General features: G+C 46.3%; 1 protein-coding gene across 2 annotated transcripts in view; it reads left to right on the forward strand.

The window, feature by feature from the left end:
* Nucleotides 1-18,119, forward strand: part of elmo1 (engulfment and cell motility 1 (ced-12 homolog, C. elegans)) — a 95,858-nt gene extending 77,739 nt beyond the window's left edge. For both annotated transcript variants that reach the window (XM_031586579.2, XM_031586580.2), the window contains exons 17-22: nt 1,684-1,847; nt 6,804-6,916; nt 12,374-12,481; nt 13,570-13,652; nt 15,356-15,433; nt 16,623-18,119. In XM_031586579.2, coding sequence (XP_031442439.1) covers nt 1,684-1,847; nt 6,804-6,916; nt 12,374-12,481; nt 13,570-13,652; nt 15,356-15,433; nt 16,623-16,823 — 747 coding nt within the window. In that variant the 3' untranslated portion in view covers nt 16,824-18,119. The remainder of the gene's footprint in view (nt 1-1,683; nt 1,848-6,803; nt 6,917-12,373; nt 12,482-13,569; nt 13,653-15,355; nt 15,434-16,622) is intronic.
* The last annotated feature ends 4,247 nt before the right edge of the window (nt 18,120-22,366 follow it).

Below are 22,366 nucleotides of genomic sequence, written 5' to 3' on the forward strand. Positions count from 1 at the left end.
CAAAGCCATTACTTAAAGCTTTTTTTGGGGGGGGGGGGCGGGTGGATTGTATCCCCCCCTCCCTCATCCTCACATTTGGGCTCATCTTCTTCAGTAATAGATGTGATGACACCCTGTAATAACCACACAAACCCTCGAGTCGGCTCTGCTCTGCCAGCAAGACCAGACTTGATGGAGGGCGACAGACGTCGCATCGTACTGTGTGTGTGTGTGTGTGTGTGTGTGTGTGTGTGTGTGTCTGTGTGACCATCGCGGTAGTTTAGACAGGAAGGTAGTGTGTGTGTGTGTGTGTGTGTGTGTGTGTGTGTGTGTTGGATGTGGAGATGGAGAATGCGCTGGTGGATAGGACTCCAGAGAGTAAAGCCATGAAGCCATGACGAGGCCGTTTGCTGGTTGAGCCAGAATGGATGGGCTGACAGGCGCTGGTCGAAGTCTGAACCAGTGGTCTGCTGAGCGGCAGTAGCAGCAGCACCCTCTGTGTCCGGGGAGAGGCCTTCATCTTCATCTTTTAAACAAAGACATGTAGCATGCGTCCCCAGAAGCACAGATCCGCACACAAGAGGTCGATGGACTCGCACACAGGAGGTCGATGTGCTCTCAAGGAGGCGTTGGGCTGTTTACTCACACCACAACTCTGTAATACGCTGTCCACCGTTTACAGAGGCATTCACACACACACACACACACACACACACACACACACACACACACACACACACACAAGAAGGCAGGGACTACTCTGTGTTTGTATGCACTCTGGAATGATATAAAATGGCAGTGGCGATGGTTGGCCTTGTTCCCACTTCATTGATGCTGGTGGTGGATGGTAGGACTGGGGCCACTCTTCCTGTCCTAAGCAGATCTGAAATGCTGAATCTGAGACTTCTTAATGGCTTTCCACCATCTGCCTTGACTCTCCCAGTCAGCCTGGGCTTAGCCCAGTCTAGCTTGGAACGCCACAGAGCTCAATCTGCCTCCGAGTTTACGCGCTGAGCCATTAGCGTAGCCGTTAGCCACACACCACCGTCGTCCTCGCCAGAAAGACTTCTCTCAACAAACATTTCAAAGCTGCGGTAGTGGGGTTTTAGAGGCTGAAAGGGTTTTTTGGCTAAAAGGAATTCTCAAAGTATCTGCAAAGAGTGATATTTCCCATTGTAAATTGTTGATGTATTTGACTATGTTGACATCCAAACAGCTTATTATAATATCAACACTGTGGCCTGTGGTTGCTAAGCAATGCTGAGGAGTGTCTCTCAGCGAAATGAAAGCTGACAGAAACTCCGCAGTCAGTTTGTGTGTAGGTGAAGAGTGTGGAAAAAAAACAAAACAACTAAATGAGCTAAATTAATAGAGAAAACTGGAACGAGTGAATGGAAGGAACAGATGAGCGTATGAATGAAAGATGCTGTGCTGGAGAGAAGAGAAGCTGTTGTGAGGGGGAGGCTTGGCTGGGTAGAGGAAATAGGAGAGGAACTGAGCACCTGTAGGTCCTGGAGGGATAAAGAGAGAGAGTGATATTGACTTACATGATTCCCATAGTCCGCCCAGGCCCTCATCAATCATGTCAGCATGCCATTCTTTGAGGCAGATTGTAGTTATTAGAAAGCAGGCTCTGAACCCTAACACGTGGATTTAATTCTCTCTTTCTCCCCTCCCTCCCTCCCCCCCCTCCCTCTGTCACAGGTGATGCAGGTGGTGAGAGAGCAGATTATGCGAGCGCTGACGGTCAAGCCTAACTCCCTGGACCAGTTCAAGACCCGCCTACAAAACCTCAGCTACACCGAGATCCTCAAGATCCGCCAGTCCGAGAGGATGAACCAGGAGGACTTCCAGTCACGGCCCATCCTGTAAGTCACACACACACACACACACACACAGACACATGGACACACACACACAGACACATGGACACACACACACGGACACACGGACAAGCAAATCACACGCATACCATGCCTTTTTTAAAACATGTTCTCTCAAAACAAAGCATATAAGTGTACATACATCTTCTTGGCTCCCATGTATTGTAATGTATACATTCTGTATTTATGGCTCTGCATACATGAAAGCATATCACGCTCTCTCCCACAGTCATAGGCGGAGATCCCGGGGGGGACGGGGGGGACGTGTCCCCCCCTACCATAAAGTTGTCCCCCCCAACAATCATTGAAAACTAAAAAAAAAAAAAAAAAATTTGATTTTTTTTTTTTTAAATAAAAATACGACGACACAAGCGGTGCTAATTATAGACGTAAAAAAATGTGTTTTTAAGTATTGAAAAATCATGTTCCCCCTATTCCTCAAAGTGGTTTGGTTCACATGCTGTTTCCAACGGGCAGGGCTACCGGCAGCTCCGTGTTTCAGTTAATCAGCCCAGTAGCCTACACGGTCAGATTGTCAGACTGTTTCCTCCTCTGTCCCCTGTCGCTGCCGCTATGATACACGATATGTAACGAGATTTATCTCATTCTCGAACGCAGTAAGAACATGTAAAGAAGAAGTTTTTTTCTAAACTCCATTTACGAAGTTCCAATCGATATGCACAAGTATACATAAGCTTATTCATGGGTTGGCATGACAACGTGAACGTTTGCCGATAACACACGCATGCCGGTAATTAACACAGTTAAGATAGCTAGCTAAGTCTAGGACAATGTCCTGTCAGGGCAGGTTCATGCTAGTTAATAAACGTAGGTCTACATCTCAGTGCCTCTCCAGATTTGTTAAATTATCTGAAATTAAATTAATGTCATCTTTTTCTCCGGTCCATGAACTATGCTGGTATAGTAATATGGAGTGACAGTGGCGTAGGAGGTAGAGAAGTCGTATTGTAATCAAAAGGTTGAAAGTTCAATTCCCTCTTGAGCTGTTTTATAACTTATTTTGAGCATCAAGTTCTCTTGAACTTTGGACATTATTTGTCTGTGAATAGATATTTCGTGTTAGTACATTTAATGCTGTTTAGATCATTCTAAAATGACTTCGAATTTCTGTTTGTAAATGTGATAAGATAATTCGGTATTTAGCAGTTTATGCTAGCTCTCGTGAAAGCAATTTTTTCATGTCCCCCCCCCGGAATTACACTCTGAAATTTGACAATGTAATGTCCCCCCCTACAATGAAATGGGATCTCCGCCCCTGCCCACAGTCGATGAATCTGGAACAACTCTGTCGGTAGGAAAACTGTATGATCAGGGAAAGTGTATTAAAACCGGATGTCGTCACTTTAAGCCGGTCTCTGGTTGGATAAAGCTTTTCAGCAGAAATGGACAAGGACCTTTGATTTATTCTGTAGGAACCATGCCGATGCCTGACTTTTAATATTGTGTGACGTTGTTGAAGTTCAAGTTCAACATTAATAGCGATTGAATTACCCTTGTGTCGTGTAATCGCTAGCGGTAAATAAACGTTAATAACTTGAATGACTGATTAAGGATATATGTTACACATCACAAACACATGTAATCGATGGGTTTTGGGGGAAATGAGGTAATTGGTTAGCTTAAATTGCAGTATCTTAGGCGAGCTAATTGACCTGGCTAGCTATAGCGGAATTAACAGTGCTAGCTTTGTGTTTGGTCATATAGCTTCGTAAAAGTTCGGTTAACAAGTCACTTGTGTGTTTAGTTGTATGACTTCGTAAAAGTTCGGTTAACAAGTCAATTGAGCATTAAGCCACCTGGCCAACCTGGCCAAAACGGAACTGATGGTCTTTCCAGCCAAACAGGCCATCCACCACAACATCAGCATCAATATTGACTCCTTGTCTCTTGTTCCATCCAAAACAGCAAGAAACCTCGGGGTCATTATTGATGACCAACTGACTTTCACGGACCACATTGCCTCTGTCTCTAGGTCCTGCCGCTTTGCGCTATTCAACATCCGCAAAATCAGGCCGTACCTAACCCAGTATGCCACCCAGCTGCTGGTGCAAACCTTGGTGAATTCACGCCTTGATTACTGCAACGCCCTCCTAACGGGCCTGCCGGCTTGCGTGGTGAAACCACTACAAATGATCCAGAACGCGGCGGCGCGTCTGGTGTTCAACCAACCGAAGAGGGCACACGTCACCCCGCTACTCATTGACCTCCACTGGCTGCCTGTAGCTGCTCGCATTAAGTTCAAGTCACTTATGCTTGCCTACAGAGTGCTTGATGGTTCTGCTCCCACCTACCTAAATGCTCTTGTAAGGGCAAATGTTACACCCAGGATGCTGCGCTCTTCTAGTGAGCGTCGTTTGGCACTGCCGTCTGTGCAAGCACGGCAGTCCAGACTATTCTCATTTGTAGTTCCACGTTGGTGGAATGAGCTGCCCAGCACTACCAGAGCAGGGGCGTCCCTCTCTACCTTTAAGAAGCTTTTGAAGACCCAACTCTTCAGAGAGCACTTCCCGTCCTAACTGGCACTTCGACTAGTGCGTAACTTGCAATTACAGCAGTTACACTTCTGCACTCTTTCTTTCTTTTTATTTCATTTTGTTATATTTCTAATGTAAAGTAGTATTTATTTATTGTTACACCAGGTTCTATTGCTCGTAGCTTGAATATTCTCTCCCTTGTACGTCGCTTTGGACAAAAGCGTCTGCTAAATGACTAAATGTAAATGTAAATGTATAATGGGTCTATTCATATTAGCATGCTAACGTTAGACTTATTAGCAGCGAGGCTAGCTAGCTACTATGTGTTCCAATGGATTGTTGGTCTAAGCGTTAGCTTCAGTTAAGACCTACGTGTACCACATGAACAACTAAACGAGTCAATGTAGACATATAAAAAGTTGTGTAGATAGCTTTATTCACATAAGCCGTATAACTTCACAAAAATAATAATAATTTAAAGAAAACCGATCGTTTGCATGCCAGGCGATCAACACAACTTCTCAACTAAAAAGTAAAGGTCCTTGTCCATTTCTGCTGAAAAGCTTTATCCAACCAGAGACCGGCTTAAAGTGACGACATCCGGTTTTAATACACTTTCCCTGATCATACAGTTTTCCTACCGACAAACTCCATTCCTGCCTGCTACCATCTGGTTAGTTAGAGAGGAATCATTTTATTCAGCCGCGTCCACACCAGCCCGGGGCCAAACCCCCTGTTGGATAGTCAGCAGCTATCTCCCATTGGCTATCCAACCCTTGCAGCTATCTCCCATTGGATAGTCAGCAGCTAGCTCCCATTGGATAGTCAGCAGCTATCTCCCATTGGCTAACCAACCCTAGCAGGGGCACACCTCAGAGCACATTTCGTCTAACTCTTTCAAACGCAGAGTAAAATAGAGCCAGTGTGCCTCAGCGGGCTGAGCGGGAAAGGTGTGCCTCTTCAGATCAGTACACCTCCTCACACTGCACCTGCATCCCTCTTCTCCTGACTGGAAATGGAGATGGGCAATAACCTCAAATTACCCCCCTTCCTACAAATTGCGCTGCCCACTCGTGCTCCCTCAACTGCCCCAGTCTCATTACACTAAGAGGAGTCTCCATTACTATTACTCCAGCTGTGTTATTGGGATGTCTTCTTCAGACTCTACGACTCAGGGGTAATCATTTAAGCACTTACTTGCTTACTAACTGCCCTCAGAGATACCCACTGGACATCAAGGGAAGCACTACGACTCACAGATAATCAATACGCAACCCCTCAAAGATAATCAATACGCAACCTTTTTAGATCATTTGGTATTTTGGATGTGACATTTCAGAGCCATGTCTGACCTTCAGTAAACGATGTCCTTCAAGACGATGAATGATGTACTTAGTGTGAAATGGGGAAAGCGTGCCTCATTTATGGGGAAATTGTAAGATCCCCCCCACCCAGGAAAAATTAGATTGCACTTGTATCGTTTTTATAGGGGCTGGATGTTATGAGAGGAAGTGCCCCATTTGATATAATGATATTTTAAAGAACACCGTCAGCGGCTGTCATTTTCTAACTCGCTTCCCAGTGATGGCGTATGACGATGAAGAAAAAACTAAAAAACAGAGCGGCCCGGTAACATCCCGAAAATCCCGCCGCGAAATGCAGCTTTTAATGAGGACGTCGCGTGATACGTGAACGAGCCTTTCCCGCGCTCTCATTAACGATGTGGTGATAAGGAAGCAGAAAGAGATGAGCAATAGCAGACTCCGGAAAGATGAAAGGGGTTTTATGGGAGTGTCAGCTTTCATGCGATGCCCATTAATGACCGAAACGCTGTTACCCAGCCGTGACTTGTAAGGCTATGCATAATTCAGCTTTAGTAGAGCCCCTACAAGCATCATTGCACACATACATATATTGATGCATTCAGATACATATATACATATGTATATGTACAAATGTATGTGCATATATTATGCACGCATGTCATTGTGCTTAGTGTTACTTGACAACAAGAGACAGTTGGTCTTCCCACATGTCAAGATAAAAACTTTAGTGCTAAGATCATTTAGGACTCCCTGCTGTGCTCAGCTTCGGTGGGTCTGTGTGTTTGAGAACACCATGCTCGCTTGAAGTTTCAAGTCCAGCTTCCTGCATGAACAGAATAATAACGGTAGTAAGAAGTACTGTAATGCCGTAATGTATTCAGAGATGAAATGAGTTTTGTCCGTGCTGGTGGGCAGAATGCACTGCGGTGAATGCATAGAGGTGTGCATATCTCTGTGTACCTTTTGCGTTTGTGAAAGGGAGGAGTAGAGGGAGAGTACTCTGTGTGTGTGTGTGTGTGTGTGTGTGTGTGTGTGTGTGTGTGTGTGTGTGTGTGTGTGTGTGTGTGTGTGTGTGTGTGTGTGCGAGAGAGTGACTATCTCACCTTTGTCTCCATGTGCAGTGAACTCCGTGAGAAGATCCAGCCGGAGATCATGGAGCTGATCAAGCAGCAGCGCCTCAACCGCCTATGTGACGGCACCTGCTTCAGGAAGATCAGCAGCCGCAGGAGGCAAGGTACGCATACTGCTCCATCCCTCTCTCTCTCTCTCTCTCTCTCTCTCCCCCTCCATCCCTCTCACACACTCTGTGTGTCCCTCGCTCCCTCCCTTTTTCTCCCCTCTCCATCTCCTCCTCATTCTCTCCATCCTCTCTCTCCCCACCTCTTTCTATCCCACTGGGTATTTTTACCTTTTTTTCCCTCTGTTTCCCTTTCTCCCTTTCTCCAACACTGTATCTGTATTCTCATCACCTCTCCTTGTGTGTGCCTCCTGCTCCACCACACTGTTTGTTTGCTCTTCTCCGTCTCACAGCACTCTCTCCTCCTCACTACTTCCCTCTCTCTCTCTGTCTATTTTCCGCCCTTGCCTTTCACCAGCCTCTGCCTCTGTCTTTCTCTTTATAGATCCGTCTTTGTTAGCCCGCTGAGGTAGCGCAGCTAGCGGAGCACCGCTCTTTACGGCTCTGGGCTGGAAAGCTCCCTAATTGCAAAGATGGCTTCTTCCATCTTCCTGTCTCGTGTCTTTATGGGTGCACAGACTAAACCTCTTCAGAATGGTGCACACATCTTTGTTCAGCCCAGCTCTGTCTCGCTCTCTCTCTCGCTCGCTCTCTCTCTCTTTCACTCTCTTGCTCTTGCTCTTTCTTTCTGTAGAGGCCTCCAACGAGCTTTCGTTGCTCTGAAGTGCGTGAATCGATCCCAGTAATGGAAGGGGGGGGGGGCGGCTTAATTCTATTCCCCCATCTTCTGAAAGCATTGCCTCTACTCTCCTCTCTTCTTCTCAGCGAACAGAACAGAACAGAAGAGAACAGAACGTCAGCCAGGCTGTGACTCTTTCACAGTGAAGAGAACCGTCACAAAGCCTCCGATTGTGCGGTTGTTGCCTCGGAGCGATGGCGCGGCATAAGGAGGGTCGTCGGCCTCTGTCACGTCCAAACGACAATTACGCGCGAACGAGGGGGGTTGAAGAGATCGCGCAAGCTCAGGGCTACTGTTCCACTCTGCGTCGCGCGAGTGTCCTTCGTCGTGAAAGCAAAAGGCTTTCGCTGTTCCGCCGAATAACAGGCTTTTAAAATTGATGCGGCGCGCAGTAGCTCTTTATGGCTTCTATTATTAAGCCTAGCCAGAGGACGAGGTTGAGGGGGGGTGTAGAGGAGTCGGGTGAATGTTTAAAGTGCCCTTCTCTGAGAGTGGGGCATGCTGACATTCAGGAGTGGCTGGATGGATGGAGGGTGAAGCTTTAACAGGTTTGTGCCGGAGTGTTTTGGGGGGACAGTCGTGGCCTCGTATCCTCTTTAACACGAGCGGAGGGGAGAGAGGACAGAGGACAGGCAGACAGGGAGAGATAGCTGCTCTGCGATCTCAGCTGGCTGCTCTCCCCTCCGAGTCAGACAGGATTAAATCATTCACGGACCCAAACGTCTCTTTTTGTATTCCCTTCCTGTACTCTCTCTCTCTCCTTTCTGCTTTTCCTCCCTTGCGACCCCCTCTCTTTTTCATTCCCTTTCTCTCCTATTGAAGTAACATGAATTCCAATTCCAAGTCAGTCATTCTTCATTCTTCATTCCCTATAATGCGTCCTTTCGAAAAAGTATGTCTCATTCTTTTGCCACCTCTCTCTTTCGCTCTCCATTTAGTGCATTTGCCCGTACGAGCGTCAAACCTTTTTCCAGAAGCTTCTCGTGTATCATCATTACCATCTTCAAAGCTAGCCGAGTTGAGTGAAATCAAAACTGACGCGTTGCCTTCTCTGCGTTTTTTGTTGGGTTAAGAGAATCGCCCACTTCAAAATCAAAACCAATTGTCTCGTAAGTAGGGATGGGTATCGTTTGGTTTTTATCCGATACCGGTACATAACCGATACTTTTAAAACGATACCGGTGCCTAAACGGTGCCGGAACCGATACTTTTTTTTTTTAAAGCACAAAGCGACGATTGACGACATTAAAGAAAGGCTTTTTTCTTCAAATTGAACAATATATTAACTGTTTAAAGTATATTATAAATATAAATACATACAAAACACTTGGCTTCCAACTACAGCTTCAAACTTTTTAACTTCAAATTATGAACATTATATTAACTGTAAACAACAGTTTATAGTATACTTAAATACATATAAATAAATACAAAAAACAGCTTCAAACTTCTTTTGCAAAAATATGACCATATTTGCCTTTGGAGTCAAAAATGTATGATTTTGTTTGCATTTATTTCATGAAATTTCACCATTTTATGATTTGTTTATACCTATCTTTTCTATCTTGTTCATAGTTAATCTTGTTACTTGAACACACTGAGTACGAGAAAATGTGTACTGCCCCTTTAAGAGACTACCGTTGGTAGCTTAGCTGTCATCTCGTTTATTTTTCAGTCTTCGGTTGCTGATCTGCCGTTGACTCTTGCCTTCTCTCCCCTCTTTCCACGCAATTATTTTGTTGCATTTGCTGCACGTCGCGATGTTTGAATCTTTTTGTGCGAAATACAGCCACACTTTTGACCGTTTACCTTTCGGTATTTTCTCTGTTAAAAGGTTGATGGCTAGTTCTGTTTGTGCTTGCTCTGTGAAATGCTGCCTGCTCTTCACTGTATGTTGCTATGAAAACACCAATGAGCGTGAGCGACACAGGACAAAGTTTACATTGGGAGCTGGGGCAGTTTTACATGTGCCCCACGGAATCTGCCTAGCGACCGTGTTCAATTGGCTCAGGCACCGTAATGAAGCACCGAAATCTGCGTTGCATTTCGGTCCGGGTAGGTACCGGTTGTATTGGAACCGGTTCCATATTGGTACCGGTTCTCGGTACCCAACCCTACTCGTAAGTCAAATGAGGTAATGAATTGGCTATCAGGCTGGAAGCGAGTAGCCAGCCTGCTTGGGGCGGCAAGTGGAATGGCCTCGAATGGCATTTTGAGAGGATCGTTTGTTCAGTCAGTGGTGCACTCACACTGCAGAGGCACACACACACACACACACACACACACACACTCACACTCACACTCACAATCACACTATCAGGCATCAGTGAATATGGGGGAGGAGAGTGTGATTGGACAAAGTGTGCGTGTTATTTTTGTGTTTGCTTTTATTTTGGTGTGTGTGTGTGTGCGTGGATGTGTGGTGATACATCCAGACATGGCAGCTTGTTATAGCGCCGCGCCACACCACACGCCTCTCTGTTTACGGACGCTCGGTGAAGGCTCACGCGTGTTGATTTACCACAGTCACCTCGCCTGTTTTTACAGCTGATATGCTTTAAATATCTCCTCCGACCACGGTGGCCGAGGAACGCGTATCTCCCCCATATTTTATTAGTCACTTGATTCCGATTCACACTGACTGTGGATCAGCTCCAGCCGTGTGGAGACGGCAGCTGGTGTCCTCTGGATGATATTACTTGCTAAGGGCTCACAGTTCTTGAAAAGCTTTAAAATGAACTTTTAGTTTTTAATTGGCTGTAAGTGCTCCTCTCTTCTCCCGTGCTGTTTTCTCACTGGGTGGATGTGTGAGCTTGGCTCTTCGTTCCAAAGCAGCAGCATCAGTTTGAGATGACAAACACCGTCAGCCTCTCGTTCCGTGTTGCTCTCCTCCGTAGAGCTCTCGATGCTCGGGGGAGTCATCGCTGTGTGGGCTTCCAAGATGCGGGTCACGTGCCTGTGAGGCTCTCGCTTTTGTTGCTGTTTCTGTGGCCCATCCCGAGTGCTTTCATGAGTGTGAAAAAAAAACATAAAGAACCTGCACACCACTCTGGTCTCACTTTAGATCCTTAATATGTATCAAGCCAATTCGCACAGGCTTACTAGTCCTTAGACTTAAGGCTATGTTTGCGTATTTGGACCATACATATCACGTATTATTATCCGAAGATTTTCAGGTGAAATTTGTGACACTCGAATGAAGGGCACATTTTCCCAAAACCTCTCTTAAAACCTAGGGTGTTGCTATATCCCCTGATTTCCGGGGGTTTGTTTGTGCAAAAACAGGCACACTCTTTTCCCAGAAGTGAGAATTGTGTCTAGCCTAAATTATACACATCTTCCTACTCCACCACACCACATCAAAATGGGATTTTCTTTTGTTGTCACACACACAATTGTGTACCTGTAAGCTGTAGGTTTAACTCAATCAGGGCCCAAATGATGAAATGTATCAAGTACTGCCCAGAATCAGTTGGTCAGGCAGGCCTTTATCTGGGCTGTCTAGCCTGTGGGAGCCTGTAGCTCTGGGCAGTCCCCTTTCTGGAGCAGCTACAGGGCATGCCGGAGTGCCTGAGGGCCAATCACAGTGGCACAGGCCAGCGGCTGGCTAACGGCTAGCTTGCAGGCAGCCACTTCGTAAAGTGGCCTTGCCCGAGGAGCCGCCACTCAGTCCTGTCCAATTATCTCTGCACATCAAATATTCATCTGTCACCCCATAAGTGAACCCCACGTCATTCCCCTGACCCGCTTGGCCTGGTACGGTAACTCATTTTTGCCGTCATGGAAGTTCTACGAACGCCTCCATCAAAAAGAAGGTGGAGATGAATGTAAAAGCCTGAGAGCATAGAGCGGTCTTTCGATAAGCGGTTCCTGATGGCCAGTAATGTGTGCAGCGGTCGTGTGCATGCATGCGCATCATGTGTGGCGTGTGTTTAATTATTCATTCTGGCGATGTGTGCGAGGCTGGGAACGGCATGTACAGATGGTGGGGCTGCAGATCCGGGCAGAGAGCTTCGGCACGAGCACGTCCGTTTGGTAAATAAACCAGCCTCATTCGGCTGCGGCGGGAGGACTAGTGCCTAATGAACAAGCTGTCTCATTACACCAACCCCCCATCCACCCACCCACCCCCCATTGAAATACTCCATCAGTCTGTCACTTGTTATTTCTGTTTAAAATTGTCCTTTATTTAATGCTTTCTTCCGTCCTTCTCCTCGCTTTGTCTGTCATGCCATCTTTTTTTGGCCGTCATACTATCCCATATGTACATATATAATAACTTCTCACTTTCTCTCTCTCTCTCTCTCTCTCTCTCTCACACACACACACACACACACACACACACACACACAAACACACACACGCTGTGCTGCCAGGCATCTATTTTCAACAATTATGTATTGGATTGGCCGCTTGTGTAAAGGGCATGCCTGGGGCCGGCCCGGTCTGCTCTGGTCTGTGCTGTGCGGCCCGTTGCACATTGCAGTGTGGTGCCAGGCCTGAGGCTCCTGTAGTGGCACGCCAGCAGGCAGCACCGGGACCCTGAGACGTGGGCCCAGACACGCCAGCCTTAGTTTCTAAGACGGGGGACACAGAAGTGACTGTTTTTGAGGAATGGGAGCAAGTTTGTCATCTAATAGTAGTATCGTCAACGTAATCATTGAGTTCTGCCTCTATGTATAACGCGTGTTACTGGGTACAGCTGATTTATGTGGGTTTGCATTCGGATTTTGTTCTAACTGTCTTCTTCCTCTTGCTTTTGTCTCTCTCTGTAGATAAGTTCTGGTACTGTCGCCTGTCTCCTAATCATAAAGTCCTGCACTATGGTGATCTGGAGGAGAGCCCCCAGGGAGAGGTGCCCCATGATTCACTGCAGGAGAAGCGTAAGTGTCCCTGCCTGCCCCACACACCCTCCCTCTGTTTGCATTCAATAAATAGCCTTTGCCCTCACCATAGAGCACTGACCTCTGTCATGCACTGTAATGTTGGTCTCAGAAGGGTAATGTCTGTAATGTCTGTCTGTCTGTGTAGCCGGGATGGCCTCGCGGCGATGTAACAAAAAACGGGAGGCAGTGTCTGGGATGTTTTGTTGAAATGGCAAATGTTTTATATCCGTGTTTCGTCGGCCAAACATGCCAGAATGGAGAAAAAAACAAAACGAAACAAAAACTCCAAACAATGATTCTCAATAAATAAATAAACCCTAAACAATTCAGCTCCAAATTAAACAAGTAACTGTCAATCATAAGAAGTTAACTTAAGAATTCGTCGCTCTCCAAACTAAACAATTCGCCTATAGTCGTCACAAAGGGGTGGGAAGTTGTTCCCCTGACTCTCGCTCTCGACACCTGTTCTGCGCCGGCATTTTATACAACCGGCCTGAACCATTGCCACATCATACATCAATTAATACATATCTCTATTCCTGACTAATCACAAAAATACATTTACATAGGTGCAAACAGCCGTGTTTACCCAAAGACAATAATATTCTATTAATACATACTCTAAATAATCACTCATACACACTACGCACCCCTCTCATCCCACCAACTTGACGTGGGCACGTCTGACGTTCCATTCGACAACAGTTCAAAAGTTCTTCCCGACTTTCCATCGGGTCGGTCCATTGTGCTGCATCTGGCCGTCACTGTCAGTACTCTGCCACTGTCCAGCCCTGTACAACGCCTGCCACGCGTTGAAGGGAAGGCCTTTCAGTGTCGGTATTTTCAGTGTATGTATCTTTACCGAGGTGGTCGTGATCGCGGTGCAATATGTTGGTAGTGTTTGTGTGCCAATAAACGTATGTTTGTACCCCGCGCTGTCCAGTGTGTTCGTGTTAGCCCAGGATTGTATCTCCGTAGCGGTAATGGGCAGCCGCACCGTTACAGTCTGTCTGTGTGTGTCTGTGTGTCTGTCTGTGATGGATAATCTGTCTAACTACTCTGCTCTTGTCTCTCTTCCTGTGCAGTACCCGTGGCTGACATCAAAGCTGTCGTCACAGGCAAGGACTGCCCTCACATGAAGGAGAAAGGAGCTCTCAAGCAGAACAAGGTATGTGATCATTGTCTGTGTCTGTGTGTGTGTGTGTGTCTGCGTGCGTGTGTGTGTGTGTGTGCATGTGTGTCTCCTCCAGACAAAGGTGTCCTCCAGCGTTGGTGTTCTCCTGACAGGAACATGAGCTCCAATCATCCCTTGTCTGTCTTCCTCACGAGTAACACCCCCCCCTCCCCCCTACGTGCACACATACCTCTCCCCCAACAAACACACGACAGGATGCTATCTTCCACGTTGCAATGGCGCCCGTGACTGCAAAGAGGAAGTGGGGTGGAGCGAATGGTTTGAGGCTAGACAGCAGTGGGTCGTTCAATGAATCAGTCAGTCATTTCCCAGGCAGTGTTTTCTTCTCCGCCTATGTTTTTATCTTGTTTGTCAACAATTTCCACGGAAGTTGTTGGTTCTTTTTGGTGGTGGTAAGAAGTTGCCTCCCTGTGGTTTTAGCGGCGCTTCAAAGCCACAAATCCCCTCTGTAGCGCTTCGCCTCAGAGCTCAGATGTTGACGGATGAGGGGTAGGGGGTAAATATAGAAGGGAAGATAAAAGACCGCTGCGCCTTCCTCCTCCTGGACGACTTTTATTAGTTTGCCGATATAACGGAAGAAACGATGGGCTGAAGGAGAAGGAGGCTGACGTGGAACGATGACACGGAGGGCTTGGCGGCCAGGCACGTGTCCTCGATCTGTCTCGCTTTTTTTTTTTTTTTCGCCCGCCGCGGTTGGAAATGTGCCGACGCGCGGGCAGCCAGCCGCACCATCGCTCGTGGCAGAGGACGAAGGGGAAAGTCCGCCCCGTCTGGAGCGGTGCCTCAGCCCGGGTCCACAGGGACCCACACGTGTGCCAGCTTCACTGCTGCCGTGACGACGCCACTACAGCCGGTCCAGAAGGCACGGCCTGTTTTATTCAGTCTTTTTTTTCCATCGGGGATGGAGGAAGGAAAGTGAAAGTCAGCCGAGGTGACGTGAATAGATAGATGTGAATAGATCGGGTCATCAGAGCGAATGTGAGGAGGATGATTTTAGTATTGAATTAGAATTGCATTTACAGGATGGCCTTTTTGTTCAGGAGAACACAACGCACCTTTTGAATGCACTGGTATGAAGGAGAAAGTGAAGTGAAGTGAAGTGCTTGAACAAGTGCAGGATGAGTCAGTAAAGGGGAAGTGAGCAGATACAGTGGATGTGTAGTCATGCGTAGTCCATCATCAATAAATGTATGGATGATATCGTAAGGAAATGGAAGTGCATCTACGACGTAACTTAGACATGGCTCTTAGCTCTGCTTTTGTCACATTGTCAGTGTGTCAATGGGACATGTTTTACTACAGGCAACAGCACCATTATAGCTCCTTTAAGGATACTGTGCACTGCCTCAGTCTTAGCTTGTGTACGATGTCCTCTGACAGAACTGTTCTGCGTGCTTTTCCCTGGCCCGTCAAAGAACCGAGTTAGTCCTGAAGTCTGGGGGCTGTTGGCGTCCCCCGGGCCTGCTGTCCTGTCCCATCACCGTCCCCTTGAGCCCCGGCAGGAGGAGCGGTGAGCGCGCGACAGCCAGCCATCTGCTCGGCAAATCTGTGCAGGGGGAGAAGGGTGGCAGGCAGCTCGGCGGGAGGGAGGAACACTGACACAGCTGACTCATTAACGTTCTATTGACAATCTCTCCCTCTCCCTCTCCCTTTCTCTATCCCCCTCTCCTCAACAGGAAGTGCTGGAGCTGGCCTTCTCCGTCCTCTACGAGTCCGATGAGTACTTAAACTTCATTGCCCCTGACAAACACGAGGTGAGTTGGAGGCATAGTCAGGCCTTCAGTGCAACTTCAAAGCTTAATCATGGCTTTCTACTTGCTAATATGCTAAAGGCTAACAGCCAGCTTATTGTCTTATGACACCAAAGTAATGACCCAGGTTAAGTCAACTAACAATTGGATAATATTCTGAATGTGAAATTAAATGTGCTTAACACAAGGTAACAACCACACATACATCATAGGGAAAGGATATATAATCCTCATTTTTAGGAGGCTTTTTAGTTAGACACAGACTAGGCTGAACACACGTTTCCAGTCCAGTCTGTTGTCAAGGTGAACACCCAGGTATCAGTAGCCTACCTCCACCTCTTCTCCCAGGATGGAAATGTAACACGAAGGCTGTCTACAGGAAGGGACAGAGAAGACTAGTTATTGAGGAAGCATAAATCCTTCAATGTGTGCAGCAAGGTGTTGCATATCTTTTACCAGTCTGTTGTTGCAAGTGCAATTTGTTTGCAGCCATCTGTTGGGGCAGCAGCATCAGAGCCAGTGACAGTAATACACTGAACAAGCTCATACAGAAGGCTGGCTCTGTGCTGGGGACTGCTCTGGAGCCCCTAGAGTTGGTTGTTGAGAGAAGGATGTTGAAAAACTGCAAACACCTCACATGCACGGCGGCTGGTCAGACAGCAGAGTGTTTTCAGTTAGAGGCTCTCCAGTTAGAGTTGTTGAAATAAGGACCGCTACAGGAAGTTATCGCTGCCCACCGCAATAGCAATATAATGACTCCCCTCTCTACTGGGAGAGGAAGCTTATCCTGAGTGGCAATGCACAATGCACATTCTACATTTAACTTGCAGCGAATCCAATTCTTTATTTTATCTAGTAGTTTGTGTGTGTGTGTGTGTGTGTGTGTTTGTGTGTGTGTGTGTGTGTGTGTGTGTGTGTGTGTGTGTGTGTGTGTGTGTGTGTGTGTGTGTGTGTGTGTGTGTGTGTGTGTGTGTATATGTATATGTATATGTATATATATATATATATATATATATATATGCACACACACATTTGTTAATTCTGTTTTTTTTTTTTACATGCCTTATTATTTTGGGATTAATGTAAATTGCTGCTGCAACACTGCAATTTTCCTTTGGGGATCATTAAAGCTATTTATCTCTCTATCTATCTAAATATTTATGTAAATCTTTTCCTCCTGCTTGTCTTGCAGTACTGTGTGTGGACAGATGGGCTGAATGCCCTGCTAGGGAAGGAGATGACCAGCGAGTTCACCAAGAGCGACCTGGACACCCTCCTCAACATGGAGATGAAACTCCGCCTCCTGGACCTGGAGAACATCCAGATCCCAGAGGCTCCGCCCCCCATTCCCAAGGAGCCTAGCAACTATGACTTTGTCTATGACTGTAACTGAAAACAGAACAAACACCCACTGGACCAATATTTCCTTTTTTCTCTCTGAAAAAAATTGTTACTGGAAGTTTTAAATGAAAAAAAAAACTTTTAGACAAACTGTTGCAATGAAAAAATGAACAAGAAAAAAAAAAAAGATTTCACTTTTCTCTTTGCTAAAGCTGTCTTTAAAAAAAGAAAAGCAAGCTTCTCAATAGGTGCACCGACTTTCGACCATAAATATGAACTCAGCCTTGGGGAACCTGCCACTAACGTCACACGCAACAATGGAGGAGACACCAACCAACACCTGACTCCATTCATCCATCCAACCTCCCCCTCCAATGCTCCCTGTCCTCACTTGTTCCCTCCTTCGTCTCCACAGATACATCCAGGGTCTTCTGAGGAAGTCGCCCAGTTCTCATAGAAATGCTGTATTCTTGAGCTCGGTCATGGTGTTTCCCCGTTAAGCTTTCATGTCGTTCTCAGGCTGTTGTAACCCTAGGGTCCTCACTGGCATTGCCGTGAGGGAGAGTGTAGGTCAAGTGGTGTGGTGGGGTAACTGCTACTGAACTATTGTTCACCAATACGCCACCCATCCCACACAAGTGGCAGCTAAAGTCTGGAAAGGGTATGAGAAGAGCGTTGGGGGGGGGGGGGGGGTGAAGGATGGGGTGAAGGGAAGTGTAAGAAGGGAAAGAGAGTTGTATTATCTGGTGTCTCTTTTTTTTTTTTTGTTCCTCCTCCGCTTTCACGTACCTGTAGACTGTTATTAACCAGGCTGTGGTCACTGAGCACTGCCTCCTTTACAACCGTATATCAACATCGTCGTCATGACTACACCTACAGTACTTAATCATCCTTGCCCAGTCTGCTTGCTTTCCTTTTTCTTTCATTCTTTCTCCCTGTTTTTCTTTCTTTGTCTCATGGTGTCTTTCTCCTGTTCCTGGTCACCCATACTGGTTCAGGGCAAAGACTGCTGGATCGTTCCAGAGCAATACCGAGCTTTCCACTCGTGTGATTTTGTAAGCTGGTCTGACTCTTCTGTAATGGTTGTGAAGCTGCCAAGTAGTCAGTGTTATGGGGGGACCATCGTATGTATGTACATTTGTCAGTAAAGGGAAGACATTTTTTTGGTTTCTTTAGGTTTTTTAAATTTGTTTTTATTCTGGGACCATGACACCTTTTGGAAATTCCTATTTAATTTAATTGAAAAAAATTATTATGGTTATTACTTGTAGAATTTTATTTTCTCCCATTGTTATTGGCTGAGTCCATCAATCTGCTGTTTACATTAAAAATTGATTAAATGAGAAAATCTCTGTGATTGCCTACATCTACTCCACTGGAGCACGTGAACATTTTCGTTAAATTGTGTCTCAGAAATCCTTGAGGAGACACGACCGTGTTGAACATTTTTGAGTTGTGACCGTACAAGACCTGCAGTTTTGATAATTCCGCCAACATTCATGTCAGGCTGAATTTGTCAGGAGTTTGATACTAGCTTTCCCACAGGAAACATTATTATAGTCTTTTAAGGTTTAATGTTCGTGAGCGTGAGTAAGAGGTGTGTGTAGCTCCCTCATGGGTGAGCTGTGTGAAGGGCACAGAGGGTTAGATTCAGCACAGGAAAACTAAAAGCTGTCCTTAATAAAGAATTGAAAAGAATTCTTAGTTTTGCAAAGTCCAAGATGGAAGTATATTTCTCAGTGTGAACAAGGTCCTTTTAACCTGAGGCAAAAAAAAAGAGAGAGAGAGGGAAGGTGAACGCAGTGTGAATACACACATAACAGAAAGACTAAATGAAAGAGAGGAGGGGGAGATGCGGAAGGGGGGGGGGGGAGGTCACACAGTCCAGGCCTTCACCTCCTGCGTTTCCCATTACATGGCTGGCTGTGTCAGACGCTGCGGGTACGACTCCACAGGCACGACCCCTCTCTGCACCTCTTCACACACCTGCAGGGATTGGGCTGAGGACACGGCCCGTACACAGCACTCAACAAGAAGAGGGAAAATGTGTGCGTGTTATGGAAAAAATGCCCTTCTCTGGACAGAAAACCTCTCAAATTTGAGGGTATATCTATCTATCTATCTGTATGACATATATATATATATATATATATATATATATATTCACACACACACACACACACACACAGATGAGGGGGTCACCACTTATCAGTACAGATACCTACACACAAATGCACATGTTTCTCACACAGTATGCTGGTTCTGGCAGTGATCATGCTGCTTCTATAGTAGGCCCTTCAGTAGATCACTCACCCTGCCTGCTGTGTGTGTGTGTGTTTGTGATAGTGCATAGTGCCTGTGTGTATGGTCTAGCTTCATGCCAAAGCTTCTAAAGCAGGTTGCAGTTTTCCACTGCACAGAATTGCACAAACCATGGGTCAAGTCAGATCCGCAGCTCCGAGGGCTGCAAGGGATTGTGGAAAGAGGAGATAAGGTAAGTGAGCAAGGTGAAGTGTTTGTAAAAGTAAAAAAAAAAAAAAAAAAAGGTGAACTCACGTTGACTCACCTAAAAGCAGCTCTGCATAGCACCGACACAGCAGGGCTTTCTGAAGTCACGCAGGGCCGTGAGCTCAAGATGAAGTCACTGCACAACAACAGTGTAGGGAAATATGACCATCATTTCATGTGTGTGTGTGTGGGGGGGGGGGGGGGGATATGTGTGTGTGCGTTTGTATGTAAGGGTGTATGTGAGTGTGTGTGTGTGTGTAATATGGTGCAGTTGATGTTACCCAAACAGTGAAGCTGAAACCGCACTAAACTGCGCTGCACCCTGCTGGGCTGATCTGTCAAAGTTTGGGGGCAAAGGCAAAGTCACGGCAGCCAGCGAGAGTGCAATGCGATGCAGAGCCCGAGGTCTTCTAAGACTGCCTGTTCTCTCGGGAGCCGACGCAAGAGAACAACCGCGCACGCTAGGCAAAGCTAGGGGAGGAGAGAGGAAGGAGAGAGAAGAGAAGAGAAGAGGGTGAAGAAAGGGAGGGAGGATGGGGATGAATAATGCAGCAGACCTTCCGTCGGGCCTCTCGAGACAACCCCCCCCCCCCAAAAAAAAAAAACAACCCGGCCCTGCCTGAGAACACAGAGGCCTGGGGTGGAGAACACCGAGGTTCAGAGGACAGGAGCCCTGGGAGCAGCAGCAGTATACCGGCTCGAGCTGCTAACAGCTAGGCTTCAGAATGCTGGGTGTACAGGATCATCCGAGGCAGAGATGGGGGGCTCAGTAGGGGAGGAAGATTAGTGAGGAAGGGGTGGGGGGGGGGGGGGGCCTTGCCCCTCGCCCTGTACGCACGCCTCTCGTTAACCACATCACGATCACAATGGTCCCATCACATTCGCTTACACACTCCTTCACCTCTCATGCTCCATGCACAGCACAGCACAGCACAATGCCAAACAGCGCACGCAATAATAATGAACCCTGAGCAGTCACAGCATCTATTAATAGCACACATCTCATGGCATCACCATGGATTTATCTCAAGTCCCACAAACTGACAATCGATAATCTGCACACAAAATGTACAAGCATAATGAATATCCCAAGGACAACGCAATACCACAGAGATTACAAGATGCATGACCCTGCCATAAACATTACACGTGAAATACATCAACACTGAATAGCCATACAGGTGGCCCCCTGGTGGTTTCCCTTCTATTGTGAGGGAAAACATTACGAGAATGAACCAGATAATAGCAGCATGGATGCCCACACCTGCCTCACAGCTGCTTCCACCCATCCGAATCTCTCCCCCTCTCTCTCTCACACACATTCACACAGCCATCACAGAGGCCAGGAGAACGGAAGAATAGATACTCTATGAGATGACAAAGAGCGTTGACAACTTCCTGACAGAGTGCTTGTTCTCGTCCCACTGTATGTGTGAGCGTGAAGAAGTACTTCATCAGCTCCATCACGAAGCCAGGCACAGTGAAGCGGAAGCTATTTCAGCCTCAGGAAAGGCACCAGATTGCATTTGTAGGGATGATAATCACAGATTTTGCATTCAAATCCACAGCCACGCAGCACTGCCTCATCCCCCCCCCCCCCAACCCCCCCAACCTGCCCTCCGTATATTGGCTTCATTAATAATTGGGTGCCCTGGTATTGATTTCTGCCTCTTAGTGTTATAAATCACAAGAGGCACCTCGGTTCCTAACAATCTCTCTCTCGCTCTCGATCTCGCTCTCTCTCGCTCTCTCTCGCTCTCTCTCTCAAACACACACACACAAACACATATTGACACTCAAACACACACACACACCAAACAGACACCAAGTCTTCACTGAAACTCAGACACAAGTTTGAAACCATAGCTTAAATATTAGGTCACAATGCCCTCCCCAACACCATATATGTAATGTTAGGATGTTTATTTTCAATAACATCACACCCTTAAGGAGAAGCAATAACAAACTTGGATTTGAGAGACAAATTTGCATGAGAATTAGCCAAGATGACGGAGACACCTGCACACAAGTGAGTCGCTGCGCCAGGCTGCCTCCAGCAAGGGATTAACAGGGCAGAATGATTTCATTATCGAAGATAGAACTCCTCCTTATCATGCCGTCACTTCATTAAGTGGTACATTTATTCTGCTTAAAGATGACAAAGATAAACGGATGGAGTTTCATTTAGTAAGGGGTCAGGGTTCTTATTTTCAGCCCTCTTTATTTTTTTCCGCCACGTTTTGTTCTACATTTTGATTTTGCACAAACGAAACAAGAAGTCACACAAGAGCTGCTTGTCTGCTGGGATTTACAGCGACATTTATCACCGAGTCCCAGCACGGCAGGGAAATATATTAAAATATAGTGCTGTAAATGGAAAAGCTGGAAGTCTTTAGGCATTCACTTATGCACGGGGTGCGTTCTTCTATTCCTTCAGCTCTCAGTGACCACGCCATGCCTAGGAATGAGACTGAGGCCACACACGCGAAGACGTGGATCTCGGATATAAGTCCCACACAGAGCAGTGGACTCAGTTGACTCTGGATGTCAGCTCAGTTTGAGATGCCACCAGCAAAGCTCAAATAAACATCCCTTCCTGGCTCTGAGGGAAAGCTTACATAGCTAAGCATTCAAGTGTGACCATAGAAATGGCACATCTCAAAGTGCAAAGTACACCAACTTATATTATATATGTATGTATATTCAAAACATACACACACACACACACACACACACACACACACACACACACACAGACACACTCACATATGATATACAGACGTGGACAAAATTGTTGGTACCCTTCCGTCAAAGGAAGAAAAAGCCACAATGGTCACTGAAATAACTTGAAACTGACAGAAGTAATAATAAATTAAAAAAATACTGAAAATGAACTAATGAAAATCAGACATTGCTTTTGAATTGTGGTTCAACAGAATAATAAAAAAAAAAAAAAGAATTAAACTGGCCTGGACAAAAATGATGGTACCCCTAGAAAAGATTTAAAATAATTTGACCATAGAGACATGTTAAACTAAGGTGTGTCCTCTAATTAGCATTACAGGCTTCTTCAAACTTGTAATCAGT

Source organism: Clupea harengus, chromosome 19 (assembly GCF_900700415.2).
Source record: "Clupea harengus chromosome 19, Ch_v2.0.2, whole genome shotgun sequence".
NCBI lineage: Eukaryota > Metazoa > Chordata > Actinopteri > Clupeiformes > Clupeidae > Clupea > Clupea harengus.